The sequence below is a fragment of the Opisthocomus hoazin genome, chromosome Z (assembly GCF_030867145.1).
Source record: "Opisthocomus hoazin isolate bOpiHoa1 chromosome Z, bOpiHoa1.hap1, whole genome shotgun sequence".
Taxonomy (NCBI): Eukaryota; Metazoa; Chordata; class Aves; order Opisthocomiformes; family Opisthocomidae; genus Opisthocomus; species Opisthocomus hoazin.
This window is the reverse complement of record NC_134454.1, coordinates 19,604,119-19,626,260: the sequence shown is the minus strand read 5'-3', so window position 1 is coordinate 19,626,260 and position 22,142 is coordinate 19,604,119. Positions and strand designations below refer to the sequence as shown.

Below are 22,142 nucleotides of genomic sequence, written 5' to 3'. Positions count from 1 at the left end.
TCTTGCACAATCTATTTCTTTTTTTCTTGTTTTATAACGTCCCTCAAGTGATACATTCAGCATGGTAGACTTGACATGTGAAAACTGAGATGCCTTTGCAAAGCTGATACCACTATTTTGCAGCTACTAGTTTCTGTACAGCAGCAAAAGCACTTCCCCCCCCCAAGTAGGTGTATACCAACATCTGATTTACTTTTCTTGTCAGTCTTGTTTATAAGCTTTCCTTTTTGTTCAGTTGTTCTGATTATCACAATATTGAATATCTTTTTTATTATTATTACTTGCATTTCCATGAGATTCTACTCAGCTGCTTGGTTGCATGCTAATTAAGTAACATATCAATATGCATACTAGCTTACATGTTAGTTAACAATAAATAATTGTGGAATTACTATATAATTGGAAATGCTTGTCTATTTAGATACTGAAACACAGAGGTAGATTCCTACTGAAATTTTTAAAGCCACCTGTGAGTGACAGGTAATTAACTGGTTGATTTCAGTAGGAATTAGGTGTCTACGACTTTTGGCTTGTTGAAAATCATGCTAGGCAGCTCTGTGTCTTTACCATTTCTGAAAACGTCATCCTGGATCAAGTTTAAGACGTGTTCATTAAAATATTTAAAAAATTCAATTCTGATTGCAATTTAGTCATTTACATTAGTAAATTCTAGAATGAGATATGCTTATACAGTCATTTTTGCCTTTTATGAGGGCAGTGTGAGTATGGAATGAACTGGGTCCCATAGAAAATAAGACTATGTCATAATATGGTGTCAGACATTATGGATACAGAATTAAGGTCACATGGGCATCTCCAAATTTAATTATGTTTGTTAAATCTTGATTTGATTTAGAATAATGCACAATATTGCTATTTGGTATGTAGCTGTCTAGTTTATTTTTTAAAAGAAAGTTTGTAGAAACAAGTTCTTGTAGAATTAAAAACAGTTCTCTGTACCTTGTCGTCAGAATTCCAATGCCTTACCTTTAACTTGTGAAAAATTACTCGACACTTAAGTGGGTTAGATGTGGTAAGTGAGGGGAAAACAGTACAATCTAGTCTTTGCCTACTCCCCCTTCCAAGTGAAATCTGTTGCTGCAAGTGAGAAGGAATTAGCTGGTGAGATGTGTCTGCTGTGTTAAGGGAGGAAATGATGAGGAAGGTGGGGAGTTACATTTAGTTTCTGTTATAGGTGGTGTCTCTACTTGGGGAGTGTGTCCACTGAGTTTTAATGTCAGGTGCCATGCTTTTATCCACTCGAGCTGCAAAACAACTGCTGCAGACGTGTTCTAGGAATATGTTTGTCCTTTGTTAGTCTAGACCTTAGAATAGGTTTGTGTTATTACTGTAAATGCAATACATGTCTGCAAACATATTACTGATAAATTTAGATGAAAGTATGAAACAACATTTTTTTACAATGGCTGCCAGCATAAAAGCCAAATATATTTGTCCAGAGAATTTATCAGTGTAAGGATATCTGTCCTGCGCAATATGAAATGCTTCTCCCTCTTTCTCTCCACCCCCTATGCTTGCTCCCTTGCCCCACCTCCTCTCCCCTCTTCAAACCCCTCCTCCCTCTCAAAAAAACTGACTAGGAAAAAGCTATGCCCTCCAAAAGATGGGCAGCTGGTAGAAAGACCTCACTAATGAAAATATGAAAGTGTGCTATTATTTACATTTTCTCTGTAATGTCAACTGAGAATGGAGTGACTACAGATATTGCAATAAAATGATAGCTTTAAAAAAAAAAGGCAAACTTTTTGCAAGTGGAACAACATATGTTTTTGTTCTAAAAAAAGATCTTTAAGTATAATAATGTCATTTTATGAGGTACAAGACAGAGATGACTCTAGGGTATTGTGTCTATTTCGAGAATTCTATCCTTAGTTTAAATTATTAATTGATGATAATTTGAAACTTCTTGCAAAGACAATATTTTTAGATCTTCTGCAGCCTGTGTTTTTATTAAACAATACTGAAATGTGGTTGTTTCTACAAATGTTGTGTCTCATGGTCTATCTATTAATATTTAAGCTTATTTCCATACTATTTAGTAGAGTTCACACCTTTTGGAGACAGCAGGTTATTTGGAAGTATGTTTTATGATTAGGAGGAGCAAGGGAGTGTGATGCAGGAGTGTTTTGAAATTTTTTTGGGAACACTTTTTACTTACTATCTTTTCTCCTTCTGCCCCACTTTTAAGTTCTTTATTTTTGTTTAATATATTAATGCAGTATTAACACATGGAAATGGAACAGAAGTCAGAGTTTAAAAAATTCTCACTTTACCTATGCAAGTAGTATTGAATTTACTGGTTTATTCACCTAGAATGGCAAATAGGATTTTGTTGTTAGACCACATTCATTATATGTTTAAATTAGTGCTGCAGAGTGAGATTTTGTCTTTAGATCCCATCCATTACATGGTTAAATTAATGCTGCATTGGTAGAGTGAAGCTGAGAATTTACTGACCTGTTTGCTTTTACATTTTAATTTTACTTTACATGAATCTGCCTTTCTGTGTTTGATAGGTACATAAATAACAAGGATGCATATATGTAGTATTAACATTTTCTGTTCGAATTATAGTTACAAGTTACTTGAAATTTAATTATATAAGATAAAGCATTCAGTGAAATCGTACTGTATTATATGTCATTTTGCATACACAGAGGATGCAAATTTTAAGTTTGTGGTCATGGCGTAGTTTTCCTGCATTGATACTAAAATGTGGGCTAAGATAGGTTTGTCACATTTTTTACGTTATTGAGATACCTAGTCAATACTTAATGCTTCAAATACACATTCTTCATGCTAGCAGCCACTATTAGCTTCATGTTGTCAAAACAAATATTTTAATATACCATTACTCTTTGGCTGAATTTGCAAAGCATTGATGCTTTGAATGGGTCCGTGGCATTTATTTGCTACTTGTATACGAAGAAATAAAATTGGAGGTTAGCAATCTGGAAATAAGGACGTGTAAATTCCAGTAACAGCTCACATCAGTGATATACGCAGGTGATTGTTTCTAGAAGTGGTCAGTGATAGAAGCTTCAGATAAAAAGGTAGGAGAAGCTTTGGATGAGCTCTAGAAAAATTCTCCTGTAAGTACAGTGGTATCCTAATCCTATCTTTTGGAATCTGGTCATGCCTTGAGGCAAAACTGTTAGTTTACCATTGCAACATTAAAGAAAAATCCTTCCTGTGTACTGGTAACCCTTGATGTTCCTGTGATTCATGCAGATGTCCTATTTTTCACGTTGGAACTAAATTAATATATCCTGTGTTCTAGTAAGTTAGATGGTAAGATATGCATGATTGATTATCTGAATTGGAAGCATTTGTTCCTCTTAAACTTGTTGCCTTTAAATTTCATGATGAATTTGCAAATAAAAGTAAATAGACGTTCCCAGTCTATCATATTAGTTTTGTATATTGGTGTCATATTTTCCTCTTGCTAGTGTTTTGTCTAGAGTCCCAGATTTTTCAGAAGTTTTTACAGGCCTCTGATTACTGATAACCTCTTTCTCTGAATACCCACTATTTCTGCTCTATCCTTTTTTTAGATAGGGGGACCAGAACTGAATACAGTTTTTCAGGTGAGGGCAAACCATTTATTAATGTAATGACATTTTATTTCTGATGTTATTTTCCATCACATTCTTCATCCATCCTGATATTTGTTTCCTTTTTGACCACCATTGCAAATCAAGTAGTAATACGCGTATGGGTGGGAGGGAAAATGGTTTTTGTATGTGAAAGAAGCACTTAACAGTTAGGCATGTAGACTTGTGTAATGAGGAAGGGAGTTACAAGGTAGGTGACACAAGCTGCAGGGCAACCATTTGAAAGCAACACGTATCTGGAATTTGTTTTCAGAGATTTTTATGTGGGTAGTTTGTTGGAAATATTTAATCTTGCCAAAAAGGGACTGGGAAGGGAATACATTTTTAAGAAGAATGGAAACCACCCAATATCAGCCAGGTTTTTTTCTTACTTTTTCCCCTTTTTTAAACGAGTGGTAATAGAAATAAGCGACTATGATTTCCCATTTTGGTGCAGTGATATGTTGTGTAATCCGAAGTAAGACAAACTGAATTAGAACTTTATGTACTGTGTTCTTTAATACTTCAAGATCAGTATGTTTGTCGTGCTGTAGTTCTGTGTTTTTTCTCCCCAGTTTCTTTTTGTTCACCTGATACCTGAATTTTCATGAACTTTCTTTTAATAGGCTGAGAGAGCAAGAAAGAAAAGAAGCAGAAGAAGCGAGTCAGAAAGAAATAGAAGAATGGGAAAAGTCACTTTTAGCTCAAGCAGCACCTACGAGGATGGAGACAATGTGGGAGATTCCAGCTATTGGTCATTTTCTGTGTTTAGCACAACAGATTTTAAATTTACCTGAAATAGTATTCTATGAATTGGAACGTTGTCTTCTGATGCCTCAGTGTAATGCTTTTTTATCTAAAATAATGACTTCTTTGTTAAGTCCTCCTCATCGCAGATCTACATTACATCGCAGGCCTACGCTTTCTTACAGGACTTGGGAAGCAGCACTCAGACAGAAAGTACAACACTGGTATAATGTTGTAGGGCAGACTGACAATCCTAATAGCTCTGCAGAAAAACTTGGATTGTGTCCACAGTTTTTCAAAGTACTTGGAGAAGTTAATCCCTTGGAGGAAAAGCCATTTCATGAGCTATCATTCTACCAAAAAGTGTGGCTGCTGAAAGGTCTCTGTGATTTCGTGTATGAAACACAAAAGGATGTTCAGGATGCAGTGCTAGGTCAGCCTATCCATGAATGCAGAGAAGTAATTCTTGGTTATGACTACTTGGAGAATGCATATGTTCATTTTCCACAGTTCTGCGGTGCAGATGTTCGGATTTACAAACAAAAACCTTTTCAGGCTCCTGAATTCCCGTCTCCTCCCATCAAAGTTAGAAAAGTTTCACGTATTAAATCGGAGAAAGTAAAACATGCTTATGTAAGCAAAAACAATGAGGAGGTCAGTTCTGGTGGTGGAGAAGAGCTGCTAAATCATTCCAAGACAGAAGTAGAGAAGAGTATGGACTCTGTTGTTACCTGTCCAGAAAAAATCCCACATATAGGTAGCTTTAGGGTCACTACAGAGGAGATTAACTGTGAAATCAAGACTTCAAGAGTCTGCGACATCAAAAAAACTGGTTGTTACAAAGAGAACTTGAGGGATTTGATTAGTTCAGGAGAGGCTGTTGGTATGGGTGGTCACCCTAGTTCAGGAGAAATAAGGGCTGTGGAGAATCGACAAGGTTGTGCTGAAATGGGCAGCGTAAAAGCTGAGATCACTCCGTTCAAGGAGAACACACTAAAAGCTTGCCAAGTGCATGTCAATGGCACTCATAATGACAAACAAGACATAAATTACCACGAATCTGCTGAAGAAACAACGCTAGAGAACACTCTGCGAAATAAGAAGAAACTAAATAAGTTGCGGGCAAAAAAGAAGAAAAAGAAAAAAAAGAAGCTGAAGGATATTCTAAATGAAAACCTACAGAGAAAACTTGATGACTTGCAAAGAAAGCGTGAGATTCATCTTCATCCATTCAAATCTTACAAGTCTGAGATCCAGAACAAGTTGTTTATAATTAAAAAGAAAGCAAAACACAAGAAGCACAAGTCTGGTAAGTTGACATTTTTACCTGTGGTCAAAATTAGGAGGATACTGACTTTACTGACTTTTTCTTTTAATTATTTTCTTAGCTGATTAGTCTACATTTTGTTTTGTGAAACAGGACAGCCTTATTGCATTAGACTTTTCTGATGTTAATTTTAGTTTCAAATTTTCCCTTTCAGTAACAGAGGCATGTAAAACAGGCTGATCAGCTTATTAAACCATGATTCATTTGCACAGTCTATCTTTAGAGAACATAATTCGTTTGAAGAGTTTGTTTGTTGCAGAAAATACTTAGGAGAATGAATTTGACTAACTGGTATCATCAGAGAACGTAGCTTGACATTGTTTTGTGCTGTCTTACGTCATAGCAATTGTTGAAGTATTTCTCCCCTTTCTGATAATATTATCCAAATTACAAATAAACACAGAGTAATAACATGAGATCATGAATCTAAAATAATTTGTACTGGAGCTGTTCAGTCTTATGTCACCAAACAGTACTGCTTTGACTGCAGGCCTGATCCCATTTCTGTTTAGTGCTACAATTGAGATACAGAATTTATGCAGATGGCATTTTTATTACAGATGTGGGCAGCATCTGCTTAAGTGTTTCATATAGGTGATACACGATCCAGGTTTCAGTTAACTGGAAAATTTTAAAATAATTTTTAAAAAGTGAAGTTATGAAGTTGTTAAATCTGTTCAAATTGTCAGGTAGTTGTAGTATTTGTGATGTCATGTGAAGCACCATAAAGCTTGATCTGCTATCCTGTTGAGTCATGGGCTAAACTATCTGTGCCAGATTGTAGCAGACATCTTCAAACATCATGTTTTTTGATGCAACAGGCTTATTTTCAGAAGTGTAGATTGACAGGTAAGGTCTGGATTTCAGCTGAAAAGCAGAGCGCCAAAACCAAAAATCTGTGTAACAAAACAGATTACCCTGTCTAAAGAGTAAGAGAATTCAGAGATCTGATGCCAGTGCATTTTAGCTAGAAGTTGAGTGGAAATCTAAAGCAAAGAAAATAAATAATGTTTAGATCCCGAATATTTGCGCAGAATACCCAGAGAAATGTCTTACCATATAAATCACAAACTCTTCCTTCTGAAAAATGTCAATGCCCACATCTAAACATAAATTCTAAGAGTTACAGCTGAAGTTCATATATGTAGTAGCTAGCAAAAGTAATGTATTTTACATGTACTTTTGTGACTGTTGACTCTCCAAATGTATCAGTGTTTTCATGCTTCTTAAAACCAAATGACAACAAAATTAATAATAACCCAAATTGCAAATAAGGAATTTTTAGTTTAGAGAACTATTGGGGAAAAAACCTGGTGACCAAGTGTCCTTTATTTTTCTGTGTAAATATTTAAAATAGGTCATAATCTTCATTGTAACCCTCATTTTATGACACATGCTTGAAAATGTACATTCTGTGAATCAAGCAATGCGCATAGAATAGCATGTATAATTTTCTAATAGATTATTGTTTTGAAAGACAACCACTGTTGGCAAAACAGACTGGCAATATTTGAAAGCAGCTTTTGAAGTTCATTGACAGAGGTGGTGTTTACTGTGATAACCACTTTTCGTTTGTGTGTCATAAAACTAACAAAGTTCAAAAAAGCTGCCCATTTGCCTCCATCTTGACACTTGATATACTTAATAGTATGTTCTCAGGATTTTTTTATGGAGCCAAATTATGTTTTGTTCTAAAGGTGAAAAGAGATAAATTTTGAAGTGCTGTTAGAAGAACTGTAAATACTGGCATGTGAGTTTTAAGCTTTTTTAATTGAAATGCGTTGTGAATAGCTATCACAATGATTGTATTTATAACAAAAATATATTCTATGTTATTTCAGTGAAAATTATAATATTTTTAATTTCTAATTTTTAGTCTGTAACATTAAAGAATTTTTAGTCTTGAGTAGATTCGAGACTAAATTCTGCACTGTTAGTGGAAATTTTAGTGCTTACTGTAATATGCTCAACTGCACTATCTAAATACAGGCAGTGTTTTCCGCTTGAAATTCCTGTCTTTTGATTGACACAGTGGAAATTAGGCTCATTAATAAAACTGGAATCAAGAGAGAACTTTCCTTCACTCAGTTTCCTTTTTGTATCTTTTATAAGGCACATGGATGCTACAGTGAAAACGGAAATCTCTGGCTTTTCATTATCCCAGTTACCTTACATATATTGACCTGTATGGCTATTATGTGATCTCCATTTCTTGCAATAAGTTTGTTTTGTTTTCTGAAGATGTAAACAAAGTTTGGGTTTTGTAATATCTTAATACCAAGGCTCATCTAATGCTGATCTGATACAGAATTATAATGGAGATTATTTATCCAATTACCGTCCTTTGCGCTTTATACTGAGCTTTATTAGAATATATTTTAGGACCTAAATATGTTCCAGAAGCTTATTATAAAACAAGCTAGTGTTCCATAGCACTAAAAACACAGCAGTTAAAATAGTTGTTCTTTCTGTTTTAATCTGTAGTTTTAGATGACTGGATGGTAAACTCAGCAGTAGAATGCCACGGACCTCTGTTTTTCCAATTCCTTATTGTGTCATAAGGAGCTTAACATTATCAGAGATAATTTAATATAGAAAATAATTAGTGTATAGTTTTGTTAAGAATATGTATCTGTAACTGTAGACCAGTACCAGATGCCATTAATCATTGGAACTTAGGTTTTAATTTTACATATTTTCATCATCAGAGAACACATTACTCCCTTTCGTTGACAGACAGGAAGGAGATGTGTCAGTGCAGGTGGAAATCCAGAAATGAGTAATAACGTTTTCTGTCATGCATTCTAGGGATGTTTGCACAGTTTTGCAACCCTAACTGCACATGGAGATGTCATGTGTCTGTTCAGTGAGAAATGATGGAAATTCTTCTTCTCCACTTTCACTTTTCCCGTGCCTCGAACTACTTGATCTGCTGGATCTGGTAGTCTAAGTGATGCGCAGGCAGCATGTTTGTTTCCATTCAGGTGGAGGATGTACAACATTCTTTCTAATCTGAAGGTGGCAGGCATTGTCCTGAGTGTGATATGAAGGATCCTATTTCTTTTGGTACTCTCTTGTCCTTTATCTCTTAGTATTTTGAGACATTTCCCTTTTTATTCTGACTACTTGTTCATTGCAAATTTTTACCTCGCTGGAGAAAATTTTCCTAAAACATTACAGTATTATGAGCAAGATTTTTTCTTCCTATGCTTGTTAAGTGTCTGTTAGTCCTGTAGCTTTTAAGTGGAAATGGATAGGATTGGATTGAATTCATGCTAATGCCTTATTTTTTTGTAATATTTCATGATGTTTAAGGCTAAGCAGTATTTCTCAAAGCTCATCTGAAATTTTATCTTGTTTAAAGATACCCTTACAGTGTAGAACAGAGAAAGAGATTTGGTAAAATTGTTCTGAATTCACAAAAGCACTTGATTTAAACCTGATCATAGCCATAATGGCACTTTACAATGTTCTTTAAAAAGCAGAGGAGGTAGAAGAGTTCATCAGAATTGTAAAAGTGAGTACTTTTCCTTGTTTTTTAACAAGGTGATTTTTTTTTTCCACTATTGGTTCTCCAAGGCAGCTAAATATAACTTTGAGTCATAGTTCATGTTTCTGTTGAGATGATTTGCACTTTCCTGACTTGCTGTAGCAGTGGTACCCAAGAGATACTGTTAATGAATATAGACTGGTTGTGCAGTTTTTAGCTGAAAACTTCCCGTAACTATTGTGAGCAAAACTGACTGGAGAACACAGCCATGTCGTGAGCATTGCCATAGTTACAAGGTTTCCTTACAAGTTATGAAAAGGAAGATGTAACCACTTTTTTGAATCTATGTCTCTGAAACTATGTGGTGATTGTCATTGTGACAGTGTTCTGTGTCAGTATTGTTGACAGACTTGTGCTGGATATAATGGAAATAGAGAGAGTAGTTCTCTAAACAGCTTGCATGCTACACATTCATTTGAAATATTATTTTATTACTGGAGCTTGATAAATTAGGCTATAAAACCTTGAATTGGACTGTGACAATGGTGATAGGCTGGCTGGATTTGGATTAAGACAACTATGCTGAAGTAAATCGTGGGGTACAACAGAGACTGCAGTGCAAGGCATAGTACAAAAGCATGAGAATTCTGTGATTGCGTGCTTGAAACAGGAATTGGATGAAATTCAGAACATGCATAGGGGTGAGAGAATAGGAGGGACCAGAGGCTACTTGAAATAACTGTGATGTGCCTGAAGCAGAGGTGGAAGCAAGTGTGAGTTGAATCTCTCATATTCCAATTGGTGCAGAAAACACACCTTTAGAAGAACCTTGATGTAAATTCTGTACTCTCTACTTGTGCTCTGAAAGAGTGGTAGCACTCCACCTGCTTAAAGAAGTAAGATATACTGTCAAATATAGTTTAGAGTACCATTATGTTTTGTGTATGAAATCAAGCATTGCTTGAATGTGAAAAAATTAATTTAACAGCCTGGTAGCAGTTTTGTAGTGTCTGGTGTCCTGTCCTTGGAAATTTAATCTTCACTTTTGTCCTCGAAGTTGTAAAACAGTCACTGTAGTGTTGTCTAGCCTCTGGATCTGGAACAGCCTGTTAACCATGTTGAAAATATTGAATGTGGTATTCTACCGAGTAGTAAAAATGTACTCAATGTATTAAGCTGCTGTGTCAATATCTTGAGAAACATGTACCACTGAGGTTTTATTGGGTTTACTGACAGTGTTCTGTAAATCAACATTATTAATGCACTTGTTCAGACCTGTATAAAAGTATATGCCATGTCAGTGTGGAAGCTTCAAAAGTCTATAGTAATGCTTTGTTTTCCAGATTATCGCACGTTATATGTTCTAAAAGAGGAGCTGTTGGTAGCAAGGTAGAAGATCAGGAGAATAAAGAGAAAAGAAGACATGCTCAGTAACTGCCAGATCTTTGAAAGGCATGAAATGTCTTACAAATTTGTGAACAGGAAAATTCAGGCCAGTTTCTCAATTTGAGAACAGTGAAATTGCTGCAAGAATGTAATGGGAAAACAGGAATTCTTGCAGTTGGAGGGGGCTAACTTGACTTTATTTTACCATGTGAAATACTAGTGAGTTAGTGTTTGATGTCAGAAAGATCCGTTTCCCCATCTAGGGGAATGAGGCTCTGCTGCATATGCAGTAAAAATTGCATTTTCATTAAAAATTATATTAAAATCAATTTTTATTAAAAATTGCTCTATGTTGTCACTTTATAATTTGAAGCACAGATTGACATTACTTTTGTTCTTCAAGAGGAGCCGCGAGGACTCAAATATCATAGCTCGTAACTAAAAGTTTTACTAGATCTGTAAAAATGTTCCTGTTTTCAAGTCAGAATTATTTCACAGAGTGGTACGGGTTGGAAGAGACCTCTGTGGATCATCTGGTCCAACCTCCCTGCCAAAGCAGGGTCACCTAGAGCAGGTTGCACAGGACCTCGTCCAGGCATGTTCTGAATCTCTCCAGAGAAGGAGAATCCACAACCTCTCTGGGCAGCCTGTTCCAGTGCTCCATCACCCTCAGAGGGAAGAAGTTCTTCCTCATGTTCAGATGGAACTTCCTATGCTTCAGTTTGTGCCTGCTGCCCCTTGTCCTGTCGCTGGGCACCACTGAAGAGACTCTGACACCCACCCTTAAGATACTTATAGTTATTTATAAGGTGCCCTCTCAGCCTTCTGTTCTTCAGGCTGAACAACCCCAGCTCCCTTAGCCTTTCCTCGTAGGGGAGATGTTCCAGTCCCCTCACCATCCTCGTAGCCCTCCGCTGGACTCTCCAGTAGTTCCTCATCTTTCATGAACTGGGGAGCCCAGAACTGAGCACAGTACTCCAGATGGGGCCTCACTAGGGCAGAGTAGAGGAGGAGGAGAACCTCCCTCCACCTGCTGGCCACACTCCTCCTAATGCACCCCAGGATCCCATTGGCCTTCTTGGCAACAAGGGCACACTGCTGGCTCATGGTCAACCTGTCATCCACCAGGACACCCAGGTCCCTCTCCATAGAGCCGCTTTCCAGCAGGTCCACCCCAAGCCTGTACTGGTGCATGGGGTTGTTCCTCTCCAGGTGTAGGACCCTGCACTTGCCCGTGTTGAACCTCATCAGGTTCCTCTCTGCCCAACTCTCCAGCTTGTCCAGGTCTTGCTGAATGGCAGCACAGCCTTCTGGTGTATCTACCACTCCTCCCAGTTTGGTGTCATCAACAAACTTGCTGAGGGTACACTCTGTCCCTTCATCCAGGACACTGGTGAGGAAGCTGAGTAAGACTGGGCCCAGTCCTGACCCCTGGGGGACACCACTAGTTACCGGCCTCCAACTAGACTCTGTGCTGTTGATCCCAACCCTCTGAGCTCTGCCATTCAGCCAGCTCTCAATCCACCTCATTGTCCATTCATCCAGCCCACACTTCCTGAGCCTGCCTGTGAGGATGTTATGGGAGACAGTGCCAAAAGCCTTGCTGAAGTCAAGGGAGGCAACATGCACTGCTCTCCCCTCATCTACCCAGCCAGTCACGCCGTTGTAGAAAGTTATCACATCGGTCAAGCATGATTTCCCCTTGGTGAATCCATGTTGACTACTCCTGATTAACTTCTTTTCCTGCAGTTGCTTAGAGATGACCTTCAGAATGAGCTGCTCCATCAGCTTTCCTGGGATGGAGGTAAGGCTGACCGGCCTGTATTTCCCTGGGTCCTCCTTCTTGCCCTTTTTAAAGATTGGAGTGACATTGGCTTATCTCCAGTCCTCAGGCACTTCTCCTGTCCTGCAGGACCTTTCAGAGATGATGGAGAGGGGCTCAGCAATGATGTCGGGCAGCTCCCTCAGCACTCATGGGTGCATTCCATCAGGGCCCATGGATTTGTGGACGTCCAGATTGCTTAAGTGATGTCTCACACAATCCTTGACCAAGGGAAGGTCATCCTTTCTGCAGGCTTCCTCTGTTACCTCCAGGGCCTGGGATTCCTGAGGGCCGGCCTTAGCACTAAAAACTGAAGCAAAGAAGGCATTCAGTAGCTCTGCCTTCCCCGCATCCTTTGTCACCAGGGCACCCATCTCATTCAGCAGCGGCCCCACATTTTCTCTGGTCTTACATTTGCTGCTGATGTAGTTGAAGAAGCCCTTCTTGTTGTCTTTGACATCCCTTGCCAGCTTCAGTTCCAGGTGGGCCTTGGCCTTCCTCGTTGCATTCCTGCATGCTCTGACAACATTCCTGTATTCTTCCCAAGTGGTCTGTTCCTCTTTCCATATTCCGTAGACCTTTCTGTTCCATGTGAGTTCCGCTAGAATCTTCTTGCTCATCCATGCAGGTCTCCTGCCTTCTTTTCTAGATTTCTGGCTCAGGGGTATGCACCGATCCTGAGCATGGAGGAAGTGATGCTTAAACAGCTTCCAGCTCTCTTGGACCCCCCTACCTTCTAGACCCCTGACCCATGGGATTCCTCCAAGTAGGTCCTTGAAGAGACCAAAGTTAGTTTTCCTGAAGTCCAAGGTTTTGATGCTACTTATTGCCCTGCTTCCTCCATGCAAGATCCTGAACTCCACCATTTCATGGTTACGGCTACCCCCAACTTACACATCCTTAACCAGTTCCTCTTTGTCAATGCAAGGTTCAGTAATATGCCTCTCCTCATTGGCTCCTCCACCACCTGCATCAGAAAGTTATCATCGATGTTCTGCAGGAACCTCCAGGACTGTGTGTGCCTAGCTGTGTGGTCTTCCCAGCAGATGTCAGGGTGGTTGAAGTCCCCCGTGAGAACCAGGGCCTGTGACGGTGAGACTACTTTCAGCTGCCTGTAGAAGGCCGCATCAACTTCCTCTTCCTGGTCAGATGGCCTGTAGTAAACACCCACAACTATGTCACCCATATGAGCCTGCCCCTTAATGCTAACCCATAACCTCTCGACTCGTTCTTCATCCACCCCCAGGCCAAGCTCAATGCATTCCAGTTGCTCCCTCACATGTAGAGCAACTCCACCACCTCTCCTTGTTGGCCTGTCTTTCCTAAAGTGTCTGTAGCCATCCATGACGGCATTCCAGTCATGCGAGCTGTCCCACCATGTCTTTGTGATTGCAATGAGGTCATGGCCCTGCAACCACACATGGATCTCTAATTCCTCCTGCTTATGGCCCATGCTGTGTGCATGGTGTACAGAGATTTCAGGGAGGAACTGGAGCATGCTGGAACACATTTATGTTACGATAACGTACAGATAGGTTGTCTTGTCCTTGCTGAGGTAGTTTACAAATGTCAAGAGCATTTCTGTGGCTTAGTGTTTTATTTGTCTATGTTTCTGTGCCTCTAAAATAGGACTAGAAGAGGTCTGAAATACCATTTATTATTTCCCTTTCTTCACCCTCAGATGGCAAGACCAACTTGAGATGCCTTCTGGTTTAGTTGCATCTAATCTCCTCAGTTGGTTTTTTGGAATCTCATAATTAGTGTCCAGGCCCTGGTTTTTATGTTTCCTTATTAATTGCCTGTACATCTATTCAGTGATAACATTTGTGGAATTCGTTTTGGCCTGAAAGGAAAACACATGGCAGCTAGACGTCTTCTGGACCTGCTGAACGTAAATAACATACAAGAATTTTCTCAGAGATTGCTAAGGGGCTCTTGGCTACTAAAATGTTGATTTGCAGTGAATCTTAGAACAGAAGTGTTCCAGCAGTGGTGTTATTTAAAAGGAATAAGTGTGAAAGGTCTGTGGATCTGGATTTGTTTTTTACTTTCAGTGATGAGTTTGTTTGACAAATTACTTGATCACAATTCTAAATATGTAGAGGGAAAATTGATAAAAACCAGCTCTAAACTGTCAGTTGAAAGTATTAAATAATCCAATCTCTTGGAATTGAGATTAGAACAAATGATAACTCAAAACAGTATTAATTCAGGGAAGTCATATTTGTTCTGTTCCACCTATTGTTTAGCATAAAAAGATGAAAAAGTAGTCATGTAAAAATTGTTCACCTTTGAATTATTTTACTAATCTATTTTTGTTTAGTTTTGATTTGTTAGGTAAAGTACTGTCTTTACCCTGAGACTGAGTCATACATGAAACCTGGAATACACTATTTCAAACAGTGCGAATATTTCAGTGCTTTCCAATACGACGTTCACTTACTTTGAAATCAGCTTTTCTCAGTATGGCATTTGTTTCACATTCACTTTAGTGCTTACGCTAACCTCTGTTAGTGTCTTATGCTAATGCTCACTATGTAAGTTCCCATCGTCATCATCCTTCAAGCATCAAACACTGGGTGGACAGGGCAGTATCCACGTTAATGTTACTTGTGTCAGTTTGTGTTAAACCAAGTCCAGCTTTTTTGGCAGATGAGTAAGATCTTGCTCGTTTAGTGTGGAAAACCTATATCTTACTTAGTTTTCATTCAGAAAAAACGAAGGTGTGATAGCTAAACTGTTATACAACCACACTGTCCTTTACTGCAGATTGTACGCATTTTGACAGTGTTCTTGTTTCAATGTAATTTCGAAGTGGTTTGTTTCAGCAGGAAATGTGCAGATTGAGCTTTTGGGCTCTGACACTGCCAGCTCTAGGTATAGGTTGGTAGTATGTTGCTGGAGAGAAATACGACCTCAAATCAATAAACAGTTTTGTTTTATATCCACAGTTAACTGAATTTTAGTTTAATTTAGGATAAGATCTGTTGTAGTTTGCTTAAAGAATGAAAAGATTGGTATTTTCCCTTATTCTGTGGTAGAGAATGAAAAGGCTGTTTATTTGTTGCGCAGTTGTGATTCATCCACTGAACGTGGAAGGGCTCTTGCCTTAACTGTCTGTGGTTGTCTCCTCCCTCATCTCAGAAACAGCTTAGCGCTCTGTCAGTATTGGAGGTGGTATAAAAAGAGCGGATCCTCTCCTGCAGCGTGGGAGGGGAAAAGAGATAATGGTTACAACTTCTGTCCAAGGTAAGATGTCTCGTAGTCTCCTCCCCTCTGAACTGGAGCCCAGCTGAGGTGTGGAGCCTGTTGGAAAAGGTAGTGGGTGTGGAAACATAATTAGTAATTGCGGCACATTAGAATCATGTTATTCAGTGAATGTGAGGTTACACAGGACTAATATAGGCTGATATTTGGTAGCTTTAGAACTGTTCCATTGCAACAAAGTAGACTTTTTAATACAGTTTTGATGTGTATGTATTTGAATACAAAACAGTTTTTTAAATTAAATAATGTTATTTTATAATTCTGGCAAGGGGGAATAAAGGCTCTTTTTTCTTCCCAAAGAAGTGTTGACTATATTTGAAATTGAACTAGAGAGGGATCTGGACAGCCTGGATTGATGGGTGAGGTCAGTCATATGAGGTTCAACAAGGCCAAGTGCTGGGTCCTGCACTTGGGTCCCAACAACCCCGTGCAACGCTACAGGCTTGGGGAGGAATGGCTGGAAAGCTGCCCAGCAGAAAAGGACCTTGGAGTGTTGGTCGACAGCCGGCTAAACATGAGCCAGCAGTGTGCTCAGGTGGCCAAGAAGGCCAATGCCATCCTGGCTTGTATCAGGAATAGTGTGGCCAGGGAGGTGATCATGCTCCTGTACTCGGCACTGGTGAGGCCGCATCTTGAGTACTGTGTTCAGTTTTGGGCGCCTCACTACAAGAAGGACACTGAGGTGCTGGAGGGTGTCCAGAGAAGAGTTACAAGGCTGGTGAGGGGTGTGGAGAACAAGTCCTGTGAGGAATGGCTGAAGGAACTTGGTCTGTTTAGTCTGGAAAAGAGGAGGCTGGGAGGGGACGTTATTGCTCTCTACAACTACCTGAAAGGTGGTTATAGTGAGGCTGGTGTTGGTCTCCTCTCCCAACTAACTAGTGATGAGACGAGAGGCAATGGCTGCAAGTTGCATCAGGGGAGGTTTAGACTGGACATTAGAAAAAATTTCTTTACTGAAAGAGTGATCAAGCCTTGGAACAGGCTGCCCAGGGAAGTGGTGGGGTCACCATCCTGGAGGTGTTTAAAAAATGTGTAGATGTGGCACTTCAGTACATGGTTTAGTAGGTATGGTGGTGTTGGGTTGACGGTTGGACTTGATGATCTTAGAGGTCTTTTCCAACCTTAATGATTCTATAATTCTATTCTAGGATTCTATATCAAAAGAAAGTAAAACTTTAATCTTTATTACACGTATTGCCTTATAGTGGAAACAGGAATAAGAATAAATCAATATTTATTTATCAATATTTATAAAACATTTATCAAATATTGTCCAAGTAAGTATTTCTCTACTCCACAAAAAAAATAGTTTAGTGTTGTAGCTGTCACTGGATAGGGAGGCCATCTCTAGTGCCTCAAGGTGGTAGGCCTAGCAACAGGTTTTATGTAATTGCAGCTGTTGAAGGAGAAGGCCTTTTCAGCTATGTCAAGATCATGATTTTCTTTGGACTTCTTGTTTTAGTTTGGGAAACTCTCAGTCTGTTTTGATGGAGTGTTTTTCTCATTTTATTCTTACATAATTAGGGAGAAGTGTAAAGAAAGGGGTTGGACAGAAGCATTATCTGATTTATCTTCCTTCTGTGCAGTTCAGTTCTGAGTTACTGATTCCTGTGTATTTGTTAGTAATGTATGTATACTGTGCAAGGCAATATTTTAGAGAGTCACAGAGCCATAGAAAAGCTGATTGGAAGGAACATCTGGAGGTCATCTAGTCTGGTTCCTTGTTTGAAGCAGGAATGTCACAATCACCAGATCAGGTCAGCTGTGACTTGAAGACCTCTAAAGATGAAAATGTATTTATTGTTCCACCATTCTCCCTTCCCCCTCTGAGAATTTTTGTACTGAAATTATTATTTTGTCGATGTGTGGATCTCTTCTTAGAGTGGTTTATAAATTGTGGCTAGTAAAAGCCAGGGACCGAGAGGTGGTGAAACGAGCAGGATGTGCTGAATTGGGATAGGTGACCTGGGAGATAATGCATATGAACTTCATTATTAGAAATACTTACTTTTTTCTTCATCATATCTTAGATGTGTTTTTCTAACTCTAATTGCTTTCACTCAGCAATTAAATACAGTTGTACATTGACTATGGTCTGAAAGGTACAGTGTGCTCTGATTGGAAGTACATCTAGCTGCTGTCAGAAACATTCCTTCATCTGCTGGTGTAAGTAATTTAAGCCACTTTACATAATCTCTTTACCTAGGGTTATGGGCAAAGTAGCTTTAGCACACCTCAGTGGAGTGGTTTGAGATGTTGCCACTCACAGTGTCTCCTCAGCCCCTTAGTGATTTTACCCTCCATACAGAATCTATGCCCACCTCAGCCTGGCAGCTGAAGCTAAGTGACTGCTCTGTGGTGGCACAGCTGAAGCGTTCCCATCGTTATGCTACATATGACAGGGCTGGTAGCAGGAACCTGGTGGGGGCTGACATCCCTTACCATTGCTGTTGGTTTTGCTGAATGTGTCAGCTTGTGGTCTGAGAATCTAAACTAGCAGATCTCGATAGATTTTTATTGTGGTAATATCATCCTTGGTTAATTTTATCCAAAGGTTTTGCTGCTTAAAGGTAAGTGAATTGGAATATTTTTAGGTACTAAAATCAGTTTGGGAACTGGACATAGGTGCAGCTGCATTGTCTCAGGAACACTACATAGAAGTTTTCCTTTATTATCTTAGGAGGGTTTTCCTGGAAAAGCTATTAAAGAAAATTTTTTGTTTAAAACTTGGCAAATGAGAAATACTATGTTTTGAAACCGAGAGGTAACTTTTTTTTTAAGAGAGAGAGGTTATCAGTATTGTTGCTATAACTTCTTTTGAATTTCAATTTGGTATTTTGTAAGGATGTTGTTAAGGTAGAAGATGAGTTTACCAAAGTTAGTTTGCTGTGTATATTAATTCTCTCCCGTTGTGCAAATATCTCTAGTGTTTCCTTGTTTTTTTGGTGTGTGATAATGTGCCTGCACCATAAGACTTCTGGTGTGTATAGTCACAAGGTGGGAAAGAGACTGTGATGCTGCGCAGTACAGGTGTAGTCTTGGCAGTTCATGGCAGATGTGAGCCTGGGAATTGTGTAAGTCTTATGGTACTTATATTCTAGTTAGCATGCTCTTTTCCTTGATTCAGTTTACACAGAAAGTAAGGCTCATTTTCCTGGTGCTTCTGGTCTTCTTTTTTTTTTTTTTAATTCTTGTTTTGTCTGTTAGCCCATGTCTTCCTTACTGCATGCTTTTCAAATGCTGCTGCAAAGAAATAAATATTTACTGTCTTTTTTTTAGTAATTAATTATAATTCTTCCTAACAATATTTTCACCCTTTTTCAGAAGGAAATACTAGGGAGCAGAGTATATTTCTGTTAACTCTGTTATTTTTTTGAAGTGCCCTGCATCATACAGCACCTGATGCTGAAAATATGCAAATAATTATTTGCTGAAAAGTATGTGAAAAAAATAAAATGAAAATTTTTATTTTAATCATGTTCAAATCTTGCTTCTTGTAAAGCAAGATAGTCTAGCTGCCCCATGTTTTTATCCCTTCATGATTTTGCCAGATAACATTCTCTTACAGAGCTGTAACAAGGAACCACCATATGAGCAGATTTCTTTTTGAGTCACTTTATCAAGAAAGCTTGTATTAGATGTCTGCTTTAGTTCATTAAAAACACTGTACTCTTCTCACTAGGAGCAATTATGTTTTCAATGCAGAAATGTGTTCATAAAATATGTAACAAAAATGTTGACTTTTTTGCCCAGTGTCAAAACATTTGGGTCATTGTTCTAATTACATGCTTATCTGTTTTAGCACTTGTTCTGTAGTGTGAAATCTATGAGTGTTTATTTTTGGTAGTTGAGGGCTCTTTAAATTTTGTTATGTGTTCAGTATGTGGAGTTTCAAATTTAGATCCTTCAAGCCCTGTGCCCTGTCTCTAAAGTGTGCTTTATTTCAGGTAAGATGTTCAGGAAACTCACAGTGTAATAAACTGAAAATAGGATAGTGTAATAAATGGAAAATATAGATGCCTAAGCATCTATGAATAGGTGTATGTATAAGTACATACACATTTGCGCACATAAGTAAGCATCTATTAGGAAAAAACTAAATGCAATTCCTGCCAATATTTTCATTAATATCAGATCTGCCTGTGTTTGTGTTATTATCAAGTGCATGTGATGATTATATTTGATAACAAATTCCACATACTTTGTATGATTTTTTTTTTTTTTCTAAAGGTTAATAATTGTTTAGGACTCCAGAATGTGAGCACAGTGGTAATCTTAGAGAGGTGGCTTTGGTCTCAATGAACAGGTCAAAAGTGGGCTAATTTCAGTTTACTATGTGAATGCTGAAATAACATTGTAGGACACTCCACCATCTTGCATATATACTTGGTGACGTAACTGATTTGCGAAATGTATGTGACTTGTGAACCCTGATACTATAGGCAACAAAGCACTTGCGTTGGCTTCAAGGAGGTTTTTAGTTACATCCATGTTCTTGTGTAGCACAGTTGGGTGTGAAGGGCATTATAGGAAGGTGTTTGCTTTCTTCTAAAATGTTCAGTTTTGCCACAGCCAGAAAAAACAAATCAGTAATCTGATTTCATTGGTAACTTCAGTATGTTCATTCGGGGATTCCTAGATATTGCTTGTGCTTTTAGGGTGTTTTTCATTATAAGATGCAGAGGTCCCAGACCCTAATGTGTGGTTCACTTTACAGTGTCAGAGAGAACAAATCTTGCAGGTAAGATGCTCTGTTTCTTAAGTTTGTGGCCTGAGTTCTGGATTTCACTCCTTTCAGAACAGTGGTGTGGATGTTTCATTTATGACTTAAATTTTTAGGTGATGTATTATGGGCATTATAATGGGTTTGTTCTTTTTTTTTCTTTTTTTTCCCCTATTTGTCCTCCTGCCTCCTGCCCCCAACTGCCCTACACAGATACTTGTAGTTTAATGTTTGCTTTTGTGGAGTCTAGTTCTGATTCATCATGTTTACGTGACTGACTGTCAGCCATCTGTTAGTTATAGTTTAACTTTGAAGTCTGTATGTAATTTGGTTTTATTAATGAAGTACAACAAACATTATGAAGCTTTTCTCTTTTAATCTTACAAGGAAAAAAATCGGTATCTAAAAAAGCAATCACAAAGAAGAGGAAAGGTGTCACAAAGTCTGCCATACCAGAATTTCAGGTAAATTATTTTAATTTTGTTTTAAGCACTTGAAATCTGAATGTCTGTAAAATAAGTCCTTTAGTTTCTGATTGAGACCTTGGAAATCCTAATCAAGGATGAATTGCTGCCTGCTAGTTCAAAAGGTTTAATCTGATAGTGTTTTTAAAAGTGCATTTCACCTTTTCTTTTTAGAGAATATTTTAGCATTTTTTATTATGTGCAGCTTACACACTGTTTCACAGTATTGTTTAAGATCCCAGATAAATCTGTTACTTGACAAAGCCTGTAAAAGCAGGAGTTCTTCATGGAATTTTTAAGGTAGATACAATTTTCTGGGATAAAATTACTTGGGTTTTGTATGAGGTGTGACATCATGGTCCTTGAATTGAAATCTGCTTGTTTTACTGAAGGACTTGCAAAAAATTTGTAGGCTCCTGTGCTTACCTTGTTTGCAACTTTTACCCCTTATCTGCATGTGACCTTTAGACCAGAAAGAACTAAGAAAAGAGTGCAAATAATGGTAATGTGATTTTGTGGCACTGTAATAGAAGTGTTACAGTACAGTTTATGTATGCATGCCTGCTGGGACTGAAGTTCTGCTTTGGCTATAATATTTTTTTCTTTTTTAAGAAAGCAGTCTGTGCTATTCTGAGCAATAGACCCATATTAAATCATGGCTGTTTTGTAAAACTCTCACACTGAATCAATTTATTCCATGATGATGATGTATTTTAGGTAGAGCTAGTAGAATTCCTGGTGATAAATTGATCAGTAACAGTCAATATTGAGAAAAGACTGGTATTTAATTGTACACTGAATTTTATCTGTGTTCTAATGGTAATGTGTTCTAATGTGGTCTAATGACTAAAATGTTTCTTAGCAGCTCCAAAAAATATGTATGCTGTCTAAAAATTTTTTTTTCTCCCAGAACATTACTGGCATGCCATGGATATACACGGTTAGGTTAGAAATAATTTTTTACAGTATTAAACTACTGCATTTAAGTAGTCCATCTAAAACGTGTCTTAGCCCAACTTTTTATCTAACGAAGGTCAACTGTATATTTACGTATCTATCTAAATGTAAAATTAATGCTACTATATTTGGCTATGTAAAATATTAATTAAAAAGTAACAAAACAATTCTGGCTCTTTTGATCAAAGGTAGGCTTTATATCTGTTTTAGGTGAAGCTAAGATCAATTAGTATGAACAGTTTAATCTTATTAGGGAACTTCTTACAATTCAGTCTCCCTTTTTCAAGAGGACAGCCAGGACTGGTATGACTATTAGAAGGTTCTGTCTGCAAATATTAAAACATT

General features: G+C 38.2%; 1 protein-coding gene across 7 annotated transcripts in view; it reads left to right on the top strand.

The window, feature by feature from the left end:
- The window catches only part of BRD10 (bromodomain containing 10), a 62,362-nt gene that overhangs the window by 6,860 nt on the left and 33,360 nt on the right, over positions 1-22,142 (top strand). For 4 of the 7 annotated variants that reach the window (XM_075411521.1, XM_075411523.1, XM_075411520.1 and 1 more), the window contains 3 exons: positions 4,241-5,670; positions 20,371-20,394; positions 20,764-20,840. In XM_075411521.1, coding sequence (XP_075267636.1) covers positions 4,241-5,670; positions 20,371-20,394; positions 20,764-20,840 — 1,531 coding nt within the window. Of the gene's footprint in view, positions 1-3,573; positions 3,609-4,240; positions 5,671-20,370; positions 20,395-20,763; positions 20,841-22,142 lie in introns of those variants that run through there. The other 3 variants (XM_075411522.1, XM_009936043.2, XM_075411525.1) reach the window with 2 other exon arrangements.